Source organism: Primulina eburnea, chromosome 16 (assembly GCF_022965805.1).
Source record: "Primulina eburnea isolate SZY01 chromosome 16, ASM2296580v1, whole genome shotgun sequence".
Lineage (NCBI taxonomy): Eukaryota > Viridiplantae > Streptophyta > Magnoliopsida > Lamiales > Gesneriaceae > Primulina > Primulina eburnea.
In genome coordinates, this window is record NC_133116.1 from 4,201,360 (window position 1) to 4,225,506 (window position 24,147).

The 24,147-nt window shown below is 32.9% G+C and overlaps 3 protein-coding genes across 8 annotated transcripts; 1 reads left to right on the plus strand and 2 right to left on the minus strand.

The window, feature by feature from the left end:
• Positions 1-2,530: 2,530 nt before the first annotated feature.
• Positions 2,531-8,057, minus strand: LOC140816213 (probable methyltransferase PMT21). The gene is made up of 8 exons (XM_073175315.1): positions 7,800-8,057; positions 5,783-6,073; positions 5,077-5,225; positions 4,781-4,976; positions 4,489-4,699; positions 3,588-4,263; positions 3,417-3,494; positions 2,531-3,008 (listed from the first exon to the last, which is right to left on the minus strand). Exons 2-8 carry the CDS (start codon positions 6,050-6,052, stop codon positions 2,792-2,794), a joined length of 1,797 nt encoding a protein of 598 aa, XP_073031416.1. The 5' UTR covers positions 6,053-6,073; positions 7,800-8,057; the 3' UTR covers positions 2,531-2,791.
• A 7,675-nt stretch (positions 8,058-15,732) lies between these two features.
• Positions 15,733-17,611, plus strand: LOC140817410 (acyl-CoA-binding protein-like). Its single transcript, XM_073177079.1, has 4 exons — positions 15,733-15,885; positions 16,992-17,109; positions 17,205-17,267; positions 17,393-17,611. The coding sequence occupies exons 1-4, from the start codon at positions 15,874-15,876 to the stop codon at positions 17,470-17,472; spliced, it is 273 nt and encodes a 90-aa protein (XP_073033180.1). The 5' UTR covers positions 15,733-15,873; the 3' UTR covers positions 17,473-17,611.
• Positions 17,612-18,843: 1,232 nt separating this feature from the next.
• LOC140816306 (uncharacterized) lies at positions 18,844-23,314 on the minus strand. 6 transcript variants are annotated; one of them, XR_012114542.1, is made up of 4 exons: positions 20,670-23,314; positions 20,489-20,591; positions 19,276-19,678; positions 18,844-19,119 (listed from the first exon to the last, which is right to left on the minus strand). XR_012114542.1 is itself a non-coding variant. In XM_073175492.1 (2 exons), exon 1 carries the CDS (start codon positions 23,311-23,313, stop codon positions 20,710-20,712), a length of 2,604 nt encoding a protein of 867 aa, XP_073031593.1. In that variant the 5' UTR covers position 23,314; the 3' UTR covers positions 20,427-20,591; positions 20,670-20,709. The 6 variants fall into 6 exon arrangements, 1 of the variants encoding a protein (XP_073031593.1); XR_012114539.1 differs by lacking the exon at positions 20,489-20,591 and having other exon boundaries at positions 19,276-19,583; XR_012114543.1 differs by lacking the exon at positions 20,489-20,591.
• Positions 23,315-24,147: the final 833 nt, after the last annotated feature.

Sequence of the window (24,147 nt, forward strand, 5' to 3'; positions counted from 1 at the left end):
TTTCTATTTATTTTATTTTTATTATTTTTTATTTTTTATCATATTTACTTTGTTTTATATGAGATTTTTTTAGTACAAAGGAGAAAAGATTCAATCTCTAGTTTATTGACATGTAGCAATGGGTGAGATCAACTGGGTTACAAGCTTGGTCTCGTTTTATCTGGGAATTTGGGCATAAGAACTAAAGTTAATGTAATTAGGGAAAAAATAAAAAACTAAAGTTAAGGTTTATATTATAATATTTTATGAAATATATTGTTACAGAATTATTGATCTATCTTATTATACAAAACCTTACATGATTACAATAGTCAATATGGACAATATATATAGAGTAGGTCTCTTATGAGACGGTCTCACGGATCTTTGTTTGTGAGATGAGTCAACCATACTGATATTCACAATAAAAAATAATACTTTTAAGGTGTGTTTGGTTGAGTGGATTAGATAAGGATAGATTAATAGTCAAATATTTATTGTTAAAATTTTAATATGTTTTAATAATCATTTTTACCCGATTTAAGATCCAATTTTATTAATCAAATAGTTATCTATAAAATTGGATATTAAAATGGGTCAAAAATGATAATTAAAACAACTTAAAATTTTAACGATAAATATTTGACTATTAATCTATCCTTATTTAATCCACTCAACCAAACACACCCTTAGTATAAAAAGTAGTATTTTTTTGGATGACCAAATAAGATATTTGTCTCACAAAATACGACATGTTAGACCGTCTCACACAAGTTTATATATATATATATATATATATATATATATATATATATATATAATCAATTTACTTTTGGCCTCAAAAAAGAAAGAATCAATTTACAGCTAATGAAAGGATCTGTGAAAATTCTGAATTTGGTGGCGAGGTGACATGTCGGGGCAGGTTTTTGAGTTGAACACTTCTCATATTTCTTAATTTTATATGGGAATCTATGTGTTAAATTTCCCAGATTATTAGAAGTTATAATTTTTGATAAACGACAATTTTTCGATTCTATAAAACTATTTTTACTATTAATAATAGTTGAACAGACGCTAGGATTATTTTAATTTCCATAAACGTTGAATCCCATATTTTTGGAACTAGCTTTTGCTTCGTCACGTAATAATAAATTTTCAAACTTCAATTAAAAGTGTACAATCGCATGCCAAGAAAACCAAATATAACAAAGACGGGGAAGTATTTGAAATTAGGGATGTAAATGATCCAAACCAAGCCGAACAGTATCAGGCTTGAGCTTGGCTCGTTTAAGATTAGTTCAAGCTCAAGTTCGAACTCGAGCTTGAGTCGAGCTTTTATCATCTGGCTTGAGTTTGGCTCGTTTAAGATTGATAGAGCTCGAGCTCGATCTCGATCTTTATTCGAGCTTTTATCATCAGGTTAGAATTCGACTTGTCTTGAAATTACTAAGCTTGTGAAAAGCTCGAGTTCGACTCGTTAAAAGATCGTTTATCATGTTAATCAAGCCGGGCTCGAGCTTGGTTTATTAATAGTTCGTTTATCATATTTAACAAGCCTGACTTGAGCTCGGCTCGTTTTCGAGCTCGTAAAACAAACATACAATTGAGCTCGAATTTGAGTTTGATTCGAGCTTGTTAAAATTAAATATATCTATGAACTAATTTTATATTAGACATAAAAGTTTAACTTTTATTAGTACTAATATTTTTATTTGTCAACTCAACAAATGAGTCAAGCTCGAACTTACGAGCCACCTAAACGAGCCAAGTTCGAGCTCGCGAACCTATTAACGAACATGTTTGCGAGCTCACAAGCCGAATACGCTTAGGCTTGAGCTTGGTTTGATTAAGTTGTCGAGCTCAAAATCGAGCTTGAGCTTGGTTTGATATGATTAACAAACGAACTCAAACAAGCTTTTTATCGAACCGAGCTCCGAATAACTCGCGAACGGTTTGGTTTGTTTACATCCCTATTTGAAATCAAGTAAGGATAATATATTCAATGTTCACTCAATATATAACAACTACGAGAGAAATCACAATCGTCCTTCCCCCTCACTGGACCGAAGAAATATAATTTTTTATTTTAAAAATAAATATTAAAATCGAAATTTATTTAATTCTATTTTCAAATTATATATATTCTAACTAAAATAACTGAAAAATTCAAAATTTAATTAATCTAATAATTTTATTAGTATTTTTTTAGATTATACATTTTATAAAATAACATTTATTCTATAAAAAAAAAAAAAACTTAACCAAAACGTTACTATATTGTATTTTAAAACACACTTTAATTACTCATTTAATAATTGTGTAAATCTAACCGAAATAACTGAATCGTTTTAAAACATAATCGAATCAAAATAAAACAGTCAAGATTATCGTCAAAATGTTGCAGACAATTTGACAAACTCAAGTGTGACAGCAACAAACTCAAGATTGGTAAATTAGTTTCAATGGTGAAATGATAAGATGACAGCAAGTTTCAACAAATATAGATCGACTCAGCAGCAAAAGAACATTTGAATGCAACTGAAATTTGGTAAAAGAAAAAAAAAACAATAATTTCACATAGCCTCACAAAGAATATAATATGTCAAAAAGACACTAAACACTAACAATTCCATTAAATCTGCTCATTCCCATTCGATGGGGAGGTTTTGAACTTCAAACTTTTATGTAACAAATAATAATATTGGAGAGTGGTATTATAGCACTTACTTCCTTCTATGCCGGTAGTTTGAGTTTAATATGTATATGATCTCTGAAAGAAAACTCTCCACAACTTTCTGTTTTCTCAGGTATCTTATGAACTCGTCTTCGAGTACCATAGCTTCTTCTGGCAAATCAAGAGCTTTTCCTTTTCAACGCCATATTCCGTGTCTTCTTTACGACAACTCCATCTCACTCCTTTAGCTATCGTAGCGACAGCATCCACGAAATAGCTGGACTCCCGGATGATTGCATACCCGTTTGGCCGGAGTATGCGATCCATCTCTAACATAACGTACTTCATTTCACATCTGCCAAAAAATATAGTGTCAAAAGAACTATTAATGGAAAAGAATGACAACAGTGGGTCATTGACCATAATTTCCTCAAATATTTAAAATCAAGTTCACAAGCTCAGGACATAATTCAAGCATTTACTCAATAAAGCTTGATAATAATGTCTGCGCTAAAATACACCAAGCTCAAATTTAACTTGACTTCAAAGTACTTCATTCTTTGAGCAAACAAATTCGAGATCGGTCTTCAGTATATAAATTAGTGTAGAATTTGACTCGATTCGATTTGTTTGTACACATAAGTGGGAAAATAACACCTTTAACTAGGGCCATGGTGCCTGATATTAAACACATCTTTGTCAGAGTGTTATCCACGAGAACTTCATCCAAAAAACATAGTCGAGGAGGGGAGCAGAGCTTCACCTGTGACTTTCAGAAGTGAAAAGGCCGTCCAAATGAAGGAGATCATATGTTCGAGGATATGTTGAAAAAGCCTCGCACCTAAAAATGATGTCAAATATATCAACATCATCTGAAAATCAGACAATTTCAATAGATAAATGTTGATGCATTTTCAGGTAAAAAATGTATCACCAGTCGTGATAGGTTCCTATGAGGCCCCTATCATACACCGTAGCTAGTGTATTTAGGGCATAGGATGAGACGACATTCATAACCCACGAAGGAGCGTCATTCAGGGCAGCAGCAAGACCTCCATACATCGTGTTCATATCCATGATGTTTCGTATCTTGTCAGTTCCAATTGCAGGGAGCAACTTCTTGTAGTGTTTTACTCGTGATTTCCATTTACTATTATCGTGATTGAAAGCACCGTCACTGCCACCTCGAACATCAGAAACACGCTCAGGAGCCGTATGCAATCGTTCGGGCCACTTGGGAAGGGATTTTAATGCTACTTTCTTGTACTTTGGGTTAGGAACAACAACACAAGGTCGAATTGGAGTGTACCATGCTGAATCTGGTTCAGTACCATCATCACACTTCGGAGGATAATTGTCGGGTGCCTCAAGCTTTTTGTAGCAGCTATTGTCGGATGATTTCTGCCAAACGGCAATATCATCTTTCTTCTTGTATAATTTGAAACACATTGAGGATAGTAATTCCTGCAACTTTTCATAATTTGATTTCTGCTCTTCAATAGTTGTATTCCATCCTCTCCAATGATTCTCATAGTTTACAGGGGGCCCAGAAAGTACCCAAAAGCCACCAGGCCGGAGAACACGGTGTATCTCTAGAAGGTAAATTCCACCTGAGAAGGATACCAGTGTCTGGTAAATTATAGATTCTAATATTCCGACTCAAGGCCTTGGTATAAATGAATTGAAACACTTGCACTGACATTTGGATGTCTTTTTACTAAAAGTAATTAGAAGATATTTCAATTGGTTTTTACAGAATGATTTAAACTAGCTGAATAGCTTTTCACAAGAAATGATTTGAAACCAAGCGTGCAACACATGGTAAAGGTAATTACCGAATTCAGTCCATGGAATAAGGCATCTTGAGCAATGTGCCATGTCAAAAGAGTTTGACGGGAACGGTAGCCGTTGTGTAGAAATGATGCCTAAGATTGCTGGTATCCCACGTTCCAAAGCAAACTGAACTTGAGCTTCATGATTATCTCTTGGGGCGAGAGATAATGCTAGAACCCCACGATCGAGCAAATCACCTCCCCAACTTGCAACCTGAACATTTATGATAATAAAATACTGATGATTTTGTACAGGGAGTAAAATCTGTGCATGAACTATAGAAAGTAAACTCACCCCACACCCTGTATCAATAGCCGTACGAATTGTCCCATCTTTTATTCCTGGAATCAGATCTTGCATCAAATCAACATAAGGACCGACACCATTAGGGAACATAGTTCCGCCACCAGGAAAGAGGAACTTTTCCCCTTCTTTCTTCAGCCAATGCTGATTCGATTTCTGTCTGTTAATCCAGTCGTATGGAACATTCCTAAAAAAATTGGATTTTTTTTATGTTAATGACAAACCATGAGAACAACAAGTACATTTCGTCAAATCAAATAATTTTTCCTGAAGAGGATGCTTATTACCTGTACCAGCATTCATCTCTGCTCTTTGGCCATCTGATAGGTGACTTGTAACCATCAGGTGGGGCAACCAAGCATTCTTTCCTTTCAAACAATGGAGGGCAATGGCGCTCGAGAAAAGAAAACCTGTGACGACTGTACTTATTCCACCTCTGTAGTAATATCATAAATTGTTTGGTTAGGCAATACGGACTACAGGAAATAAAACTTGCAGTGACCGGTACTACAGACATATGCAATATTTATTTATGTTTTCTCAAAAACTTCTGATTTTCCGAAAGCAAAAATAACCAGTTTCACTTCATTTTCAATTTTCTCTAGTCTAAACATATTTTCATTTCGTTTTACATTTTCGTATAGTCATTATTTCAATATAACTTTAACCCAAAAAAACTGAAGAATTGTACAATAGTCTAACCCAATAAGTTATAATGTTATATTAAAAATTTCTAAATATTCTCACAAACGATTATAAAAATAAATAACTCAATATATTCTTATATCTCATTAAGTAGAAGAACCAATAATTAATCATATTTCCCAATTCATTTTCTGGAAACAGATTTTTGGAACATTTCCTAAAAACAACCCAAACATTACCATAGGGTTCCCCATTAATCATAGTGGTCTGTGTCTGACCATTTGGTGTCAAAACATACATCAGATTCTAACAGTAAAGCCACGAAATAAATATAATTTTAAGAAATACCTTTGGATCTGTGCACGGCGTGTAATCTTGAAAATCTGAAGGGCATTCAGGAAATGTTACAGCTTTTATCTGGAGAGGGCCTGTTTTCGTTTCCTTTGAAGCTCCACCTGCTTTATCCACTGCCTGACTTAAATAAATGTCCCTTTGTGAACAAAAGAGCCTGCCCAGGTAGAATGAAAGCGCGCATAGCGCAACAAGCATTATCGCCATGGGAACCGTCCTGCATGTTTTATGAGGATGGGTAGTTGGTTTTCCTTCTTTAATCTTCATAGTATCAGAACACTATGTAATCTGCATAAACACACAAGACAAAAGTCTGGATGAAAAGGCATACAGCCATCCTTAAAAAAATGGAAAAAAAAAAAAACTGCATCCAGTAAACGTACCATAAGACTAGAAATAAAATGTTAAGCGACGAGAAGACTCAAGTAAGTATAAGAAACAAAGTAAGTAGCAAGAGAACGCAGTATATGATATGATCTGCCAACCCAAATTTAATCAGATATTACCAATAGCCAGTACTCAGAAACAGATTATAATACCATTCAAGCTAAATGTGTACAAGAAACAACATCCAAGTTCAAAAAGACGTGGAATTTAACCACATCTAGTAGCAAAAACAAGCCATCATGTCTGACTTGGAATATCTGAGAGCATTTTGGGACACATAACACCATATAGGTCAAGAAGGCCTTTATATTTTCACATGATGTTGGTCCCTACATTAACTTCAAAGAGAGGGACGAATAATGTATCCTTAGGCTTAGTTTGGGAGTTGGTATTTAGAAATAAAATAATGGAATGGAATAGAAAGGAAAGGAAATTTAAAAACTGACTATTTGGAAGATTTTAATGGAAGGAAAAAAAAGGAAAATGTGTTACATAGATTTAGAGTAAAATTTTCCTTCCAAATATGGGTGAAAATGGAGGAAAAAGTTAAAAAAAAAAATTCTCTCGTCTTTTACTTCTCTTCTTTTATTTGAGAGTAAGTAGTTTCATGATCTGGATCCCCACCCGTCGGGCCATAGTTTTTATTTTTATTGGAAACTAAATTTATTAATGAAAAAATAAAAATGCAAGAAAAAGTTATACTTCTGATCCATCTATAGAAATTCAGATAGATGACTTAATCAAAATATGTAATCCCCATACAAATATCAGGCCCCGGTCTTAATAAAATTTAGCAATCTTGGTGAAGGGGGACTTAATGGTAAAAAGATGAGGGTAAATGGAATCCAATCTCACCAAACTGTGGCCATGCAAAAGCAACCAAAAGTGGGATAAAAAGCAAAAGCATAATTGAAACACACAGAGGAAAAACATCAAAAGGCAACCAAGATTTTTTTTAACATGTATCTAAAATACAAAGGGAACCGACAAAACTAGCATTTTCTTTATAGAGTTGGACTGAAACTTGTGGCCATTTCCCACTTCAGATATGTAAACAAAAATATATAATTTTACAGAAAGAAAAAAGGTGTCATTAGCCAATCAAGAGGTTTCCCTATCGATTAGTCTACAGAATATATTCTGCAAGAAGAAGAAAATTCAACACTCAACAAGGGAAAGCAAACAAATTCTAGAGTTTCAGTGATGAAATAATTATGTTGAGAAATTTCAGATCAGAAATTAAACATTTAAAATGAAATGCATACGAGAAATTTAAACCATTTTTACTGCTCTGTTCGCCCACATTGCATAAAGCCTCAATCTTTACACATCTTTTGCTTTAAGTAGCCTAAGATTTAAGAAAATGGGGAAGAATCTGTCATACTCAGATCTCATTAACATTAAAAATGCAGTAAGCAGAGAACAACCGCAAAAACGAAGATAGAAGAATCACAAAATAGTTCAACAAACGGGAAAAGATAAACTGAAAAATTGAGATCTAAATATATAGAACAAGAACTCGACGCAGACGAAAAAAATCTAATCTTTTTGGGCATAAACAAAATTGACTGAAGATTTAGTGACATGATTCAAGAAACAAAGAGCGAGAGAAAGGACAGAAAATCACCTTCAGCAAAGAATGTGAATAGAAATACAAAATTTTCACACTCTTCTTGATGAAAACCAATACGAATAACTCAATTATTTTTCCATACAATGCTCTGATCTCTCAAGAAATCGAAAACCCACTTCAAAAATTTATTCGGAAAGGCCTGAAAAGAGATCGTGAAGGAAATTCAAGAAGAATTAAAAACAGAGTTCTCTCCCATTGAATAAAAAAAAAATCGACAAGAGAGAGACTTCGAAGATGATAAGGAGGAAATTGGATTTTTTTTATATTGAAACTCTGACAAAAATGCCGCTACATGTACATACGCATGTATACGTACACATACATCGTAAACAATAATCATCATCCTGATTTTCACGTTATACACATTCATTTCAAGAACCAATTTTGCCGACATGATTAAGTTACATCGAATAGATTAAAGTTCGACCAATTTAAGATTTTTGCAAATTTGATCGACTCGATTGTCAATTATTTTTTTTTTAATATTTTTAATAATTCTTAAGATACATTATAGTTCTTATAAATAAATAATAAGCGAAAATTAAATTATGTATTAAATTATCGTTAAACGATGTAATCGTACTCTACAAGAAGAAAATCATTATCTTTCTCTTTATAAAAGTTTCTCCTATTAAATTTAGTCAAAAATTTGTACGAGACGGTCTCATGAGTCGTATTTTATGATACGAATTTCTTATTTTGGTCATCTATGAAAAAATATTATTTTTATGTTATGAACATTATTTTTTATTGTGAATATCGATAAGATTGACCCGTCACACGTATTAAAATTCGCGAGATCATCTGACAAAAAACCTACTCTTGAATCTATCGTGAAAACGGTCCAATGTAGTGTCAAAATGTAAAATAAGAAAAAGGAGTAATTTGATCACCGACGAAAGTAAGTAGCTTGACAGTGTGAAACGCTGTTTTATTCTTTGCTTGGCCTCTCTCTCTCTCTTTCTTAATCGATCAGTAAAAAAAATTGACTTCATATTTGTCATTTACTTTCCTTTTCTTTCTTTTTTCCACGGAGAAATTTATAAAAAAAGAAGAAAAAAATAATGATTTCCACTCCTTTTGTCATTTACTTTCGAGTCATTTAAGAATTTAATTCATTAAATTGATAGATTTGGAATTTACTTTTCAATTATTTCTACTCTGGAATGTTCTTCATACATATCATCGTCTCTTGTGAGACGGTCTTACGAATTTTTACTCGTGAACTGGTCAATATATTATATTTATATTTATACTAAAAAGTAATATTTTTTATGAGTGATCAAGTAAAATATATATCTCACAAAATGGACAAATGAAACCGTTTCACAAAAGTTCTTGTGTATACTAAATCGTTGACCGCTTGTCATTTAATAAATTCCCAGATTCAAATTTAGATTTTATTCCATCAATCTATGAGTCTATTTGGAGAGTCACGAGGCAAGTTTTGATAGAACAACGATGTATCTTTATTAATAAGAATTAGGATGAAGAATAGCAATCGAATGGTAATATGGTGAACAACGGGAAAAACGATAGAATCATGAACCTCAATGAATTTTAAGAATAATTCGACGTTACTGTTATGGGGGACGGTTTCACGGGTCGTATTTTATGAGACAGATCTCTTATTTGGGTCATCCATGGAAAAATCGGTATGGTTGACCCGTCTCACATAAAAAGATTCGTGAGACTGTCTCACCAGAGACTTACTCAAAAAATATATATCGACTCGAGTTGATATAGGTTGAACTATATATATAATCGATTAGCAATATTAACTAATGTCATCTTCAGGTTTCAAAGCAACTAAATATTTTAGTTATTCTTTCACCATTAGCAATAACAACAGTTGGCTTCGGACATGCTACCAACAAATATTCAGTCAAAATTAGTTGGCCAAAAATTTTGAACGTGATAATTTGGTAGTGTTTAATTAATGCTACAACTATATTTCATTATATAATAATTATAAGTGGAGATCTTCTTATATTAAATGAGGACACTTTGTTTGGTGAGAAATTACTGTCAAGAATATATAATATTTGGATATTTCATTTTTACTACTTTAAAAGCTACATTTTCTGGACTAGCTACTTTAATTTCTTAATTGTTATCTTGAGAAATTGATATTTTTAGTCTTTAATTTGTATTTATTTTATTTTTTTGTTTCGTTAATGATGAATGAATTTGTATTTAATTTTGGAACTTTCATATTTCTCTATTTGGTCTTGTTACGGTGAATTTTTATTTATATTTTAGTCTTGTAAATTTTGTTTGTCCTTTAAATTGTATTGTTTTTCATTGTTGGTCTTTTTTTTTTTACCAGAAGATACGATGAATGAAATCAGGTAAGAAAATGGCCAAAAATTTAAAAAATATAAGTTACATGACTAAAAATACAAATTTATCGTTAACAATACTAAAATTGAAATAAAATACAAATTAAAAGATCAAAAAAAAAATTCGGAAAAATAATGATGTTCATTGTTTGACAAATAATTTTCGAAAATGACATAATATATAGGTGTAAGAAATTTTAATTTCTATATAGTTTGAAAGGGAATAAAACATAATCTATTGAATCGAATTGGAATGTTTCAATTATTTCTGATATATATTTGGAATTTAGCTTTTCAGTTGCATCTCGTGTGTGAAACGACCACGAAGGATGGCTGGGCAATAGCCAAGGACCCACCTTGGGAGGTCCCTAATTATTTTTATAAAATTAATATAATACACATATAACTTTAGTTAATTACATAAAAATTATATAAAAAAATAAAGTAATTGAGAATAAATTTCCATGAAAATACGCACGGTAATAAATGTTAGGAAAATTTTCATAATTATTTAATTTGTCGATAACGAATAAAGTTTGATGAAAAATTGCGTCTGTTCTTAATCGAATTTTTAGATCAAGAAGAATAATGTTGGTTTGTTGGATTCTGATTTGATTTAGTCCCCTAAAAATTCAGAATATCTTCATTGTATCCTGAAAAAAAAAAAATACATATCCCTGTAACTGAAGAGATGGAGAAAACATATTTTAAAAGAATGTACTGCAAACGTGTCTTGGAGTTCATCCACAAATTATTTATATTTGAATTAAATTTCTCAACAATAAATTAATATCTTCTTATTTTTCCAATTAATTCAGGGTTTCACAAATTTTTCATTTTCAATTCTTCATTGTATGCAATTCTGACGCACAATTAAGTATTTAGTTCTCTCATTTTCTTTTATACTTGTTTGAATGAGGTCTAATTTTAAATTAAATTGAGAGAAACGAGATTAAAGTTATAAATTAAAAGAAGCATTTCCAAGTTACAATTATTGAAATATTATTGGAGATATTTTGTATGCTATCATAATTGAAGACTTTGCTTCAAAAAATGTCAGAAGAGTACGAATTAAATAATATTAGTTGTTGAATAAGTTATTTTGAGAAATTATGTAAAAATTTCTTTTTTTTAATAAGTGGTTTCATTAATTTCATATTTATGATTTACTTTGATTATAATATTAAATTATTGTATTTATATTTGAAATTTGAAATTTGAAATTAATGCAAGATGGTCGTCATGTTCGCATTTCGATTTAGCTATCTTATTTAGATTCGATTTCTTACTTAATCGTAAGAAGAATATTACGTCGAGACACCCACTTTGTCCCTGTGTAACATTATGTCCGTGATTTCTATCTCCCTCCGAGTAAGGCATGTGCAAGTCCATGTGACGGTGAAGACTTCTGCGTCCATCAGTCGTTTTCGGATCACTATAGATCGTCATGCCATATTATGAAGTATTATGAACACTGAACACGAGAAGTAGTTTTTTTTTTTTTAAAAAATAAAAGTGTAATATTAATATCATATAAGCGTAAAATTTGAAGAAAATGTTGGTACGCGTTGCGTGCTTGTATAATACTCTATACTATATTATTAAGTACGAAGACATTATAATAACTACCTAGATAGAACACCAATTTTTTTTTTTTCAATTTTACCCTTATGTGATACTAATATTATACTTTTGTTTTTTTTTTTAAATTTCAACACACACTTTATTTTTATTTTTTTTATTTCAACTATTCAAATATCAATTTAGTCCCTCCATAATTTGTCAAATTTCACTTTAGTTTATCGATAATGATAAAAAAAATTGTACACACGTAATTGATATATATATATATATATATATATAGTTTTGATATGCTGCACACCAACCATGCACACCTATGTGAGCATCCATGATGTGTCACTTACCCATTGGATGTGATAAAATATAGAAAGATTGCACATCCAATGGATGAGTGACACCTCATCGGTACTTACATAGGTGTGCACGGTAGGTGTACAGCATATCAACACTGATATATATATATATATATATATATATATATATATATATATATATATATATATATATATATAAGAGGACATCTTTCCATACACATTAACCAACAAAATGGGTGGACTTTTTCCGGCATCAGATACTCGATCCGATCGGGTCTTGTAGTTTTAAAACATGTTGGGTTCAAGTTTAACCCGTAGCCGAATTATTAATTTCAGGTTGGTATCGAGTTTTTTTCCCTGAGTATCAGGTACTCTAATCTATACTATTATATTAAGTATGATGCCCTAATAATAACCGCTCTATGAGGACACCAACTTTCTTTCCTGTTTTACCATTTTTAATTTTTTATATTTACTATTTTATTATAGTTGAGCCTCTAATAATAACCGCTCTATGAGGACACCAACTTTCTTTCCTATTTTACACTTTCTCATTTTTTATATTATATTTTTTCTTAACAAATAATATTATATTCACCGTAGTAAGGAAACTGCTCATGTAAAAAATAATATTATTTCTTCTCCAAACTAGCCACCGTGAAAAATAAACTATCTTCTTTATGTTGTGACGTCATTATGTTGTAATATCATGAATATTTAATATATTAGCCAAATATATTCAGGACACACGCAATGTGTGTGTCACGGTTACTAGTTTTTATTATTTTTTAACATTTTTAACTTAGTCCCCAGGAACTTATTAATAATTAAATATTATGTATTTAATTATTTTCTTAAAAAAAAGGATACCCGATTGAATATTGACCATATTAAATTTATTACCCACTTTTTATCATATGTGTTATTGTTGTTTTCATGAAACTGATGACATTTTTTTTATGCCTAAAATTTTGGGTATCTGAAATTCAGGTAGTAATTTATTTTGGATACCCAATCCGAAAAAATCCGAACCCGAGAACTCCGACCCAATGCCGCTGCTAGTTTGAAGCTCATTGTTCGATTATTGAAGGACATTTTTATACCATAAGAGCCTATTTACATTTATGTTTGGAGCTATTCCGTTACACACAGCTCAGTAGAAGAACAGGATTGCATAATCCAATTTTATCACATAACTACTCAATGGTTTGAGATAAATTACACTGTGTTATTCTGGTTGTATTTTTTTACGTAATGTTCACGTGATCATATGAATGAGCTCACTCCGACGTATGACAAAAATTTGTGTGAGACGATCTCACGGGTCATATCTGTGAGACGGATCTTTTATTTGGGTCACCCATGCAAAAGTATTATTTTTTATTGTGAATATGAGTATGGTTGATCCGTCTCACAGATTATGATCCGTGAGAGACGTATTATAGGACGAGTCATGTTCAATGCCAAAACTTAATAATTTATCCACAAATTGAGTGACTATTATGAAAATTGTTATGCATAAAATAACTAATGTGATTAATATTTTCACTAAAAACTCAATGCGTCAAAATTGATCCGTCAACGAAAAAACATGTGAAAAAAATATTTCACTTAATTAATTTAATTACGTGACCAAGGCATAAATCTATTATATTATTAGAAAGAAAGAAAAAATTTGGGAAAACTCATATGAAATTATTTCACAAGTCAATTCTACAAAACATATATCTTATTCGACCAAATTCATAAAAAAAATTATTTTTAATCACAAACGTATTACGTGCAGTTTCAAATCCGGTTGTCTACGGCGAGGACACCACTTGGAAACGACACATTGGTTGCTGTCGCAGGAAGCAGCGCCGCATTTAATAGTGGCAACTGCACATTATACACGGATAGTGGGGTTTTTATTAAAATTAATCTAATTTTAAAAAAAAATTTCAAAAATAATTAAAAAAAAAACCATTTCAAAACTACCCAATCCGCGCTTACGGAGCACGGACGCACACGTGGATCAGCGTCCGCGCTCCGTAAGCACGGACGCTGGTCTATGTCAGCATCAGATAATATTAGCGACGGAAAATATAATAAAACCGTTGCTAATTTGCGACGGTTTATTAAACCGTCGCTAAACCGTCGCTAATAATAGCGACGGTTTATAATCCGTCGCTGTAATGGAATCTGCCACGGTTTCAAAAACCGTCGCTCATTTAGCAAAGGTTTTAACCGTCGCTAAATGCCTAAAACCGTCGCTAAATGCGCATAATTTAATCAGACGAAAAAAAAGACAAGAAATAGGGGTGTTCATCGGTCGATTTTTTTCTCTATCTGCACTATGCACTAGGCGTGTTCATCGGTCGGTTCGGTTTTAAAAATATATGATCCGATACCCGAATCATTTTTCGTCATATTGGTTCGGTTTCTACCAAAACGGTTCGGTCGGTTAATTCGATTTTGATATAATTATTTAAATTAATAATATAAATATATTGTAAAATATAATATGTTAACTTTCTACATGTTTTCTTAGTAAAATCTTTAAATATAAGGTCTAAATTAATTAAGAAAACAACAATCAACTAAAAATTGCTCAAAATAGTTCTTCATTCACTAAATATCATATCAAAATATATAAAATAAATAAAAATATAAAAAAATTATTAATTTAATGAAATTTCGATTTTTTCGGTTTTGACATATATAATCCGAAATCGACCAAATAAACTTTGGTTTAATATTTAGATCTGAATTTCAAAATTCGATTTTCGGTTCGGTTTGGTGTTCGGTTTCTTCGGTTTGGATTTTCGTTTTTATCCGAAGTTTGAACGCCCATAATCTTCCCTACAAAAAAATGGCTTTTCGCAGCGCGCAAATTCTCTTCCCGCAACGTATATTGCACGCTACAAAGTTGCAGGCCGTTGAAAGTTCAAGATTATCCGCAGCGTATATGTGCACGCTGTTGATACAATTATGTGTAGAGTGCGTAGAGGTAGGTATCTCGAAATTAAAGTGTGCGTCATAACAACAAACAAGTTGAAATTGTCACATCGATAATATTGGATCGTCGATCGGGATTATAATGAGATTAATATAATGAGGACATGGATCGTGGGCTTGCAAGAGTATAAGCCCATCATGCAAATTTATTAAAGTTGAAATTTATTAAAATTCTAATTTATTAAAGTTCTCATTTAGCGACGGTTATGGCGACGGATTATAAACCGTCGCGTGTATTAGCGACGGTGTAGCGACGGTTTTTGAAACCGTCGCTAAGTAGCGACGGTTTTTTTATATTTTCCGTCGCTAATATTATCTGATGCTGACATAGACCAGCGTCCGGGCTTACGGAGCGCGGACGCTGATCCACGTGTGCAGCGTCCGCGCTCCGTAAGCGCGGATTGGGGTAGTTTTGAAATGATTTTTTTTTTAAATTATTTTTGAAAAAAATTTTTAAAATTAGATTAATTTTAATAAAAACCCCGGATAGTGTGATTTTTTTATTTATTATTTTTGTATATTTGTTTTTTATTTTTTAATAATAATATTATTTATTTGTATGATAATATAGTTATTATTAGTTGAAAAATAAGTTAATATTTTTTAGAAGGACGTCTCAAAGGCCCGAGGTCGGCTCCTGAGAATTTTTATATTTTGAAACTTTTTTTAAATTTTTTTATTATTTAAAAAAAAATAAACAGTATGTATAATCTATACTAAATATAGAGAAAAGATACTGCACGAAAGCAGCTGGGTTCTTGCATCACTGGCGAGTATTTACAGTTCAAAGCGCAGAAAAAATCGTTTCCGATCCAAGAAAACTGAATCGAGAACATGAGTTTGAAGGTATGGTTAAGTCACACATTCTGTGAAGAAATTAGTCTTTACCATATATGTTTTTTTGCTTTTTGTGATTTTAACGTGGGTATGCATCAGTTTTTGGATCGATTCATGATTAGTACTGGATCTGGGCTCGATTGGAGGATGGTTTTTTTTAAAAAACTCCGTGAAAGAATCAGTCGATGGTGGCTGATCTGTTTTGAGGATAATTGGTTTGATTTATGTAGTGATCAATTCTGAATTTGTGGCAAAATGATTTCTTGTTCTATCCTCGTCTTCCAAGATCTTTTTATCAGCGTTCTTCTAGGACTTGAATCATTCTGCTCTGAGGTGAAAAGTGACTAAATCTGGAAAGTTTTTCAAGTATAAAGTTTTATGTAAATAACACCCGAAAAATTGTGAACTAATTTACATTTTTTGGGTGAAAAGATTTGATCTTTTAGATGTTATTTTGTGCTAGACTGAATTTATAACTTCAATGTACATATCATTTTAAACTATTCTGAAACATAAGGTCGTTTTCCGTATTGTCCCCTACTGTATTAGCAGAGGTCACTCGTCTTAGAAATCAGATCGTTCATGTAATGAAAGCAATAATCCATGTTCTCATTTCTTTATACATACGATTATGTTCTTAGCCTCCGTGGGATGTTAGAAGTTTTTATATGTAGGGCGATATCCAGGAACATTGGGTGGAATATGGATCTCAAATTCTCGTATCTTTGGATATCCGAATCGGGTTTTGATGATGTCACATTTTCGATTGTGCTTCATGTATTTGTTGTTTTAAAGAGTTGTGAAACCACTGATATGAGAATTATGAATACCCAGTGGCACATAGATCGGATATCACAGTAGATGACTCAGTTTCCAAGTGGTACATATAGTCTAGATAGATAGATATGAACTAGCATACAATTTATAAATTAGTTCATTCAGCTTTGATCTCGATGAATTGGGTTGGTCCAAGCCGAAGCAGAGTCAACCGCTGCTGGATCTTGTTTTCTTTCTGAGAAGTGTTTGTATTCACGAGTACAAGATTCTCCTTTCTCACTCAATTTTTTATTCTTGAATGATTGCTAAAAATTTACTGGAAAAATTCGATGGCTTAGGAGGAATTTGAGGAGCATGCTAAGTTAGCAAAGACGTTACCCGACACTACCACCAACGAAAACTTGCTTATCCTGTATGGGCTTTACAAGCAAGCTACAGTCGGAAATGTCAACACAAGTCAGTGTTTTACTAAAATAATTTCATTTTATAATCTCTGTTTTCCTCTGCATGGTCATGGTAAAAAAAAATACATTCACTGTATCCAAAAACAGGCCGTCCTGGTATTTTTAACCAGAGGGATAGGGCGAAGTGGGATGCATGGAAAGCCAACGAAGGTATATTAGTCGCATCCATTCTCAGTCAAACAAACTTTTCTTCATATTCCTTAACTACTGTCATTTGACAACTTGATCATCATGCTTGCTGCTCGTTTTAATTCTGTTTTGTCAAATTCTTGCAGGAAAATCCTGTGATGAAGCGATGAGTGATTACATCACTAAGGTGAAGCAACTGAAGGAAGAAGCAGCAGCTGCATGCTGATTTTCTTGAATCAAGTACTGTTCGTCTTTGGTTTACTCTATGTTATGATGCTTGTGGTATCTGTTGTTAGTTACTTGCGTTCTATTCGTGCTTCGGATATTTGTCACGATCGTTTATGTTATGTTGTTGTTTCAGTTAATTTCGTACAGATTATTTTCGTCTGGTAACTCAACCATGGCTGAATTACGTTGAACCAGTGTTTTTATAACCGGACCGTTAATCGAACCGGTCAAGCCTTAAAAAACGGTTCAACCGGTTCAACCGGTTCGACCGGACGGTCGAACCGGATCAATAAAATTAATATTTTATTTATTTTATAAATAAATAAAATAGTAAAATATTGATTATTTATGTTTTATAGTTTTGATTTAATTTTTAAGATGAAAATTACAACAAATATCCAAATAAACGTCACTTTTCAAATTCAAAAATTTAAATTACACCACAACTTGCGACGGTTTTTTAATAACAGTCGCAAGTAGCGACGGTCTTTAAAAGACCGTCGCTAGTGGCGACGGGTTTTAACAACCGCGCTACTAACAACCGTCGCTAATTGCGACGGGTTTTTAAAAACCGTCGCTAATCCGGGTTTTTACTTATCTCCGGGTTTTTACTTATCTTCGGACCGGTCTGGGGGCCGGTTCGCGGTTGAACCGGTCCGACCGGCCGGTCCGGTCCGGTTTGGAGAACATTGCGTTGAACTACTTGAAACCAAGTCTAATTATATCAAGTTTGTGTGAAGTTTGAATAAATACATAATTAACTCACCTTTACAACAAGGGGCGTAACTGTGATTTATCTAAAGTTTAAAATAAAAGCAAACTTCAGGGAGTGTATGAACTGTTATTATCTGAGCGTGCTTAATTTGGGAGCATCTGAAGTCTGGCTCGAATTTTATTTGATTAAATTGTTTCAAAAGTTATAAATACCGTACCGAAAATCTGAAGTTTATCATCTGAGCATGCTTATATGAATATTTTTCGGTATATATTGAAATAGCGAATTTTTTGAATGTCATACTCATGTGGATACAGAACTTATCCGTATCGTATCTTACCGAAAAGTACTTCAATAAGTGCGATATTTTACGGTACGATAAATACTGTATACCTGAATGTTCGATATTTTTTTCTACTCCTTATTGAGGGTATTATTCTTTACGTGGATCTCGAGATCATTGTTGCTTTAATCTTTTTATACCAGACGTATCTAAGAATTTTCCGAGGGTTCTTGAATCTCCACTGGGGATATCACGTCCATGTCTTCAGATCAACCGATTCGATTTTATCAAATATGAAGGAATACATTTTGAACAAAAGTAATTTTAATTTGTTTCTCAAATCCAAACGGTTTAATCAAAAAATACAATAGTAACGAAAATATATCTAAAATCAAATTCAAACACAATACGCGAATTTGCCAATCCACAACGAAACCCGCAACTTGATCTTTTCCTAACATTACACTCGATTCCGATATATCTTCAAAAATTCTCTTGTTATTTTCCAGATATATCTTCAAATACAATGAACTGCTACTGTCTAAAACACTCTCCCCCTCCTACCAAGCTGGCACCCTAGATCAGCCGCAAATAAATCATTCGTTGTCCTCGGAGCTATCCAAACCAGACCCATCTCCTCCAGAGATCTAGAACATCAGTATATGACAGGTAAACCATCAATTTTTTACATGAAGCAACATAATTTTTCACAATATTTACATCATGTTAAATATCAAATTTAAGCCAATGTCAGCAAAATCTACTATTCTTCGTATTTAATTTGTATTTGTTTATGTCAGTACCTCTGGATTCGAGAAAAACGATATTTCAACTGGGTTGCGTTGATCCGTGTGTGCTGGAGAGGAATTGCATTTTCGAATCATGCTTTAGAACGTGTCTCTTGCTTCATCGGGGCATCACATCACATTTAATCCCATTCCGACAAAAATTGGACGAAATGTGACACTGATCTGCTTTAAAATGACGCAAAGTGAAGTTTTCTCGTACTTAATGACAGAATACTCGTGAGGGCAACCGGCTGATCTGTACTCCAATCCAGTATAATCGTCATACCCATTAATTTCAACTCGAGTATTGAGCCACTCAATTCCTGTCACAAAACCAAGTAGAATTGCAATACCAGAACAAAAGAATTAGCAAGTCGAATTCGAAAAAATAATTCTTCTTCATTCTTTTTATTACAACCTGTTAAAAAAATTCATAAGGCCCCTACCACTTCACCAGATTGCTTATTCAGATAATTAAAACAAACAAATACATCTACAAAGGCCAAAACTATAGAGAAAATCCAACATTAAGAATTGATGTTACTTCGGAAGACAAACATGAGCGAGTTGTGAGAGTGAAGACTTTTGCATCCATCAAGTAACCTGTAACACATCAAATCTTCAATGTTGTTTTCAGATCTATTTATTTATGTATTATGAATTTGAGCCTTATTGTGGACTGGAGCATCATAAACACGCAAGGAGAGATTTTACCTACAGGAGGGCTTCACACACACATTAAGCATTTACAGCAATTGATTCAAATATTAGTACACAAATTGTAAGCTCCTTTGAAGCCCGTCGTTTGATTATAATTGTATACTTAGTACGGTAGACTCTACTAAGACACCGTTTAGTGTGCAATATAAAACACTGATTGATTACACATAATTATTTCATCTAACGTTTGATTCAATTTCTAATAGATCAGAGTCATAAATCATTCTACTATCCATATATCATACATCATTCATCTTTTTATCATTTGAACCGAACGGTGCATAATTACATAAAAAGAGAGTTATATAGATGTAATTCCAAGAACACGATATTCTATATCAGCATGTAGAAGGTGGTGATTGATTCCTATAACCCCAGACGTGTGGTGAAGACAATTCTGAGGTCAGTGTGGATAAAATAAAATACATTCTTATAATGAAAATATAAAAAAATTCAGATGGAATTTGGAAACAAATGAAACTCTGGGTGAAATGGGCGAAAGAATCACCGATTTAGTAAATGAGCTCAGTTCATTAGAAAAAAAGTAAATCAGCTACAACACCCAGCAGGACTATGTTTACAATGTGTCAGTTGAATCGATTTCGAAGATGCTGTAAAATGGCAGAGATCAAACAACGGGAAATTTTACCGTTTTACAGGATCTACAAATTAAGGTATGAAATATTTACCATCATCTTTTTCATTTGAATTGACAGTCAGCCTCTTGTATTAGAACGACCTATCCTCCACCACATGCAACTGGGTACTTTGATCCTCTCTGTTAGAATTTAGCAGCTTATACTTAACAAGAACACGTTGCATGATCCAGTCCCCAACAACACCATCTTCCAGCATCCGGTTGTATAAAGATAAAGCATTCTCAAGCCTACCAGCCTTACAGTAACCATGAATCATAATCCCATAGGCTATTGTGTCGGGCATTAATCCCCTGCTTAGAGCAGAATAGAACACAACTGATGCTTCCTCCATCGACCCACTTTTGCAAAGACCATCGATCAAGATACTGTAACAGACAATAGTTGGAGACAAACCCTTCTGAAGCATGTCTTCGTAAAGCTCGAAAGCATTTTCCGTATTGCATGATTTAAAGTATGCATCAATCAAACAACTGTGTGTAACAACATTCGGTATAGGACCTGTTTCCAGCATAACAGAAAATAATGACCTGGCATCATCTATTTTACCTTCTTTACAATATGCATCGATCAGTATAGTATATGTGATTACATTTACTTTGCCAGGCTTATATTTCAGTATTTCATATAGCTGAACTGCCTTGTGTAACATTTTCATAGAGCAGTAACCACAGATTAATGTGTTATATGTCACAACGTCAGGTTCTGGCCCATGCACTAATATCTGTCTGAATAAGGCCACAGCATATCTCATCTGACATTCCTTGAAAAATGAATCAATAAGAGCATTAAAGATGGCTACGTCAGGATTTACACCGTTCATAACCATGATAATGAAAATCCGCAATCCAGCGGTCAGATTCTTGAGCTTGCATAGTCCATTGATGAGAGCACAAAATGTTACAACATCCGGGGGAGGACCTATCTTCAATAATTGAAAGAAAAAACTTAAAGCCTCAATCGATCTTGATCTCTCAAGCATACCTTTGAGAAGCACTGTATGAGTCACTAAATCTGGTTTTATACCATAAGAGCCTATTTGCATGTACACTTTTATCGCATTATTCATCTGTTTTACTTGACACCAACCATCAATTAAGGAGTTAAACATATATATGTTTGGTGCTATTTCATTATTCACAGCTCGGTAGAAGAACAAAAGTGCATCATCCATTCGGCCGTGTTTGCAGAGACAATTCATAATGATGTTGTAAACTATTGCATCAGGAATAAATCCATTCTTTTCCATATCTTTGAACATAAAAATCCCATCTTTCAAATTACCCGCCCGGAAAAATCCATCAATAAGACAACTATAAATTACAATCGAGGGTTTGATACCATGTTTCATAAGCTGACCCAAAATGCTAGAAGCCAGAAGAAGTTGACCACTTTGGCAAAAACCGTTTACAAGGATGCCATAGATGACTACGCTCGGCGTGCTCCCTTCCATCAACATTTTCTTATATATTTCAACTCCCTTAAATATATCTCCATTTTGTACATAAGCATCAATAATGGACCCGAAAAGCACCGTGTCTAACTTAATCCCTTTATTCAGAGCAACTGAAAGAAGGCGGTGACCCTCCTCCAATTTGCCATCTTTGAACAAACCATCAATAAGGATACTATACATGATAAGGTCAGGGTCTATCCCTTTCCCAGTCATCAAATTATAAAGCTCAAAAGCATATCCCATGTTCCCCTCCTCACAACAAGCCTTGATCAAAGTGCTAAAAGTCACTACACTCGGTACGGGGCCTACTTCTAATATCAGCAAAAACAATTTGTGAGCATAGTTCATACTATTAACTTTACATAGGCGGCTCAAAATCTTGTTACACGAAACAATATCAACATGAAACCCTCTCTCTTTCATCTTACTATGAAACTGCAGCCCCATCGCTATCTCACCCTTTTTCAAGAAACCATTCATCACAAAACTGTAAAAATCAAAATCTTGCGTCTGCCCTCTCATCAACCTATTTTGAAACTTACCAATCACATCAAGAACAGCTGGAACACGCCCCAAATCAACCAAACTATTTAGAAATTTCAACAAGGCATAATTCGACAACACAATTCCTTTTTCACACATCATGTAAAATCGCTCGATCGAACGATCAATCAACCCAAGAGCACAATAAGTATCCACGATAAAACTGTACACAGTACTCTTATTCAAGCCATATATCATAAACAACGCATCCACGAGCACCACATCAAAATCAGAAACGTGAAACTTTTCTATCATTTTAGCGAAAACCCACCTCCCCTCATCAAAATTACGCCTACTCAACAGCAAACACAAGAAGTTAACGTACGAATCAAGCGTGTGATTAAAGCCAAGAACTACTTCACACCACTGAAAAAACATCACCGCCGAGCTGGGTTTCGTCACAAGATTATGCAGGACGATTCCCACGTGGCAAGGTTGTACCTGAGCCAGATTTTGAGGGTCAATCAGTTGAAGATTTTCTTGGTGGAATGCTAGGGTAATTTGGTTCATCAACGATTTGGGAAGCGAGGAGGGTGTGTATAGGCGCAAGAACACAATCCTTGAAAGGGGTTTGAGAAAAGATTGTAGCTTTGCACGGCAAATGAACATGAACTCGAGGTTTTTGAGCTTCTTGGAGGTTCGGCCATTTACTGAGGTTTTTGCTGGTAGTCTGAACATGTGTCTTAGAGATTATTTTATTTACAAGGGAAAATTTTAATTAATTTTATTTATATATATACAAAGTAACATATATACAAATAAACAAATTCACAATATAATTTTATATTTATTGAGTAGAAATACAAGACTATAGACTTTAAATCTACCACTTATATGTTTATATAATATTTTTGAATTTCAAGTTTTCCAATCATAGAGTCATTTGAAATCTATTACACATTTTATTAATAATATGTAAATATATAATATAAAGATTTAATATTTAATATATTGTTTCATTACAACTATAATTGAAATCTGCTCAATTACAAGAAATTAACTCGTTCAACTCATTTTCTAATATAATTACTCGACAGAACAAAAAAAAAAACAAACTTAATTATTCATCCATAAATAGAGCGTGACTGCTAATTAACCTGAAAACTAATATGTAAATATCTAATGTCGTTTATAATTTGCCTAGAAATTCAATGCGTCAAAAATTTATCCCTTAAAATATGTAAAAATATTTTACTTAATTAATTTAATTACGTGACCAAGGCATAAATCTTTTATTACTAGAACAAATATTCTTTATCCTAGGAGTATATACTGAAACAGTATATATCTTCAATTGAAAATATAACAATATTTATTTATTTATTTACTAATAACTAATTAATGTGCCAAAAATCTATGAACAATAGCAATGTATTTATTATATAAATTAGAGATAGTACTAAATACAACTCAAGTAATTTAATAATGTGGGTTATTGGACATAGAAATAGTAAACACTGTTTTTTATTGGCTGAAAATTAATTCATGAAAAACGATGTAAATAGAATATAT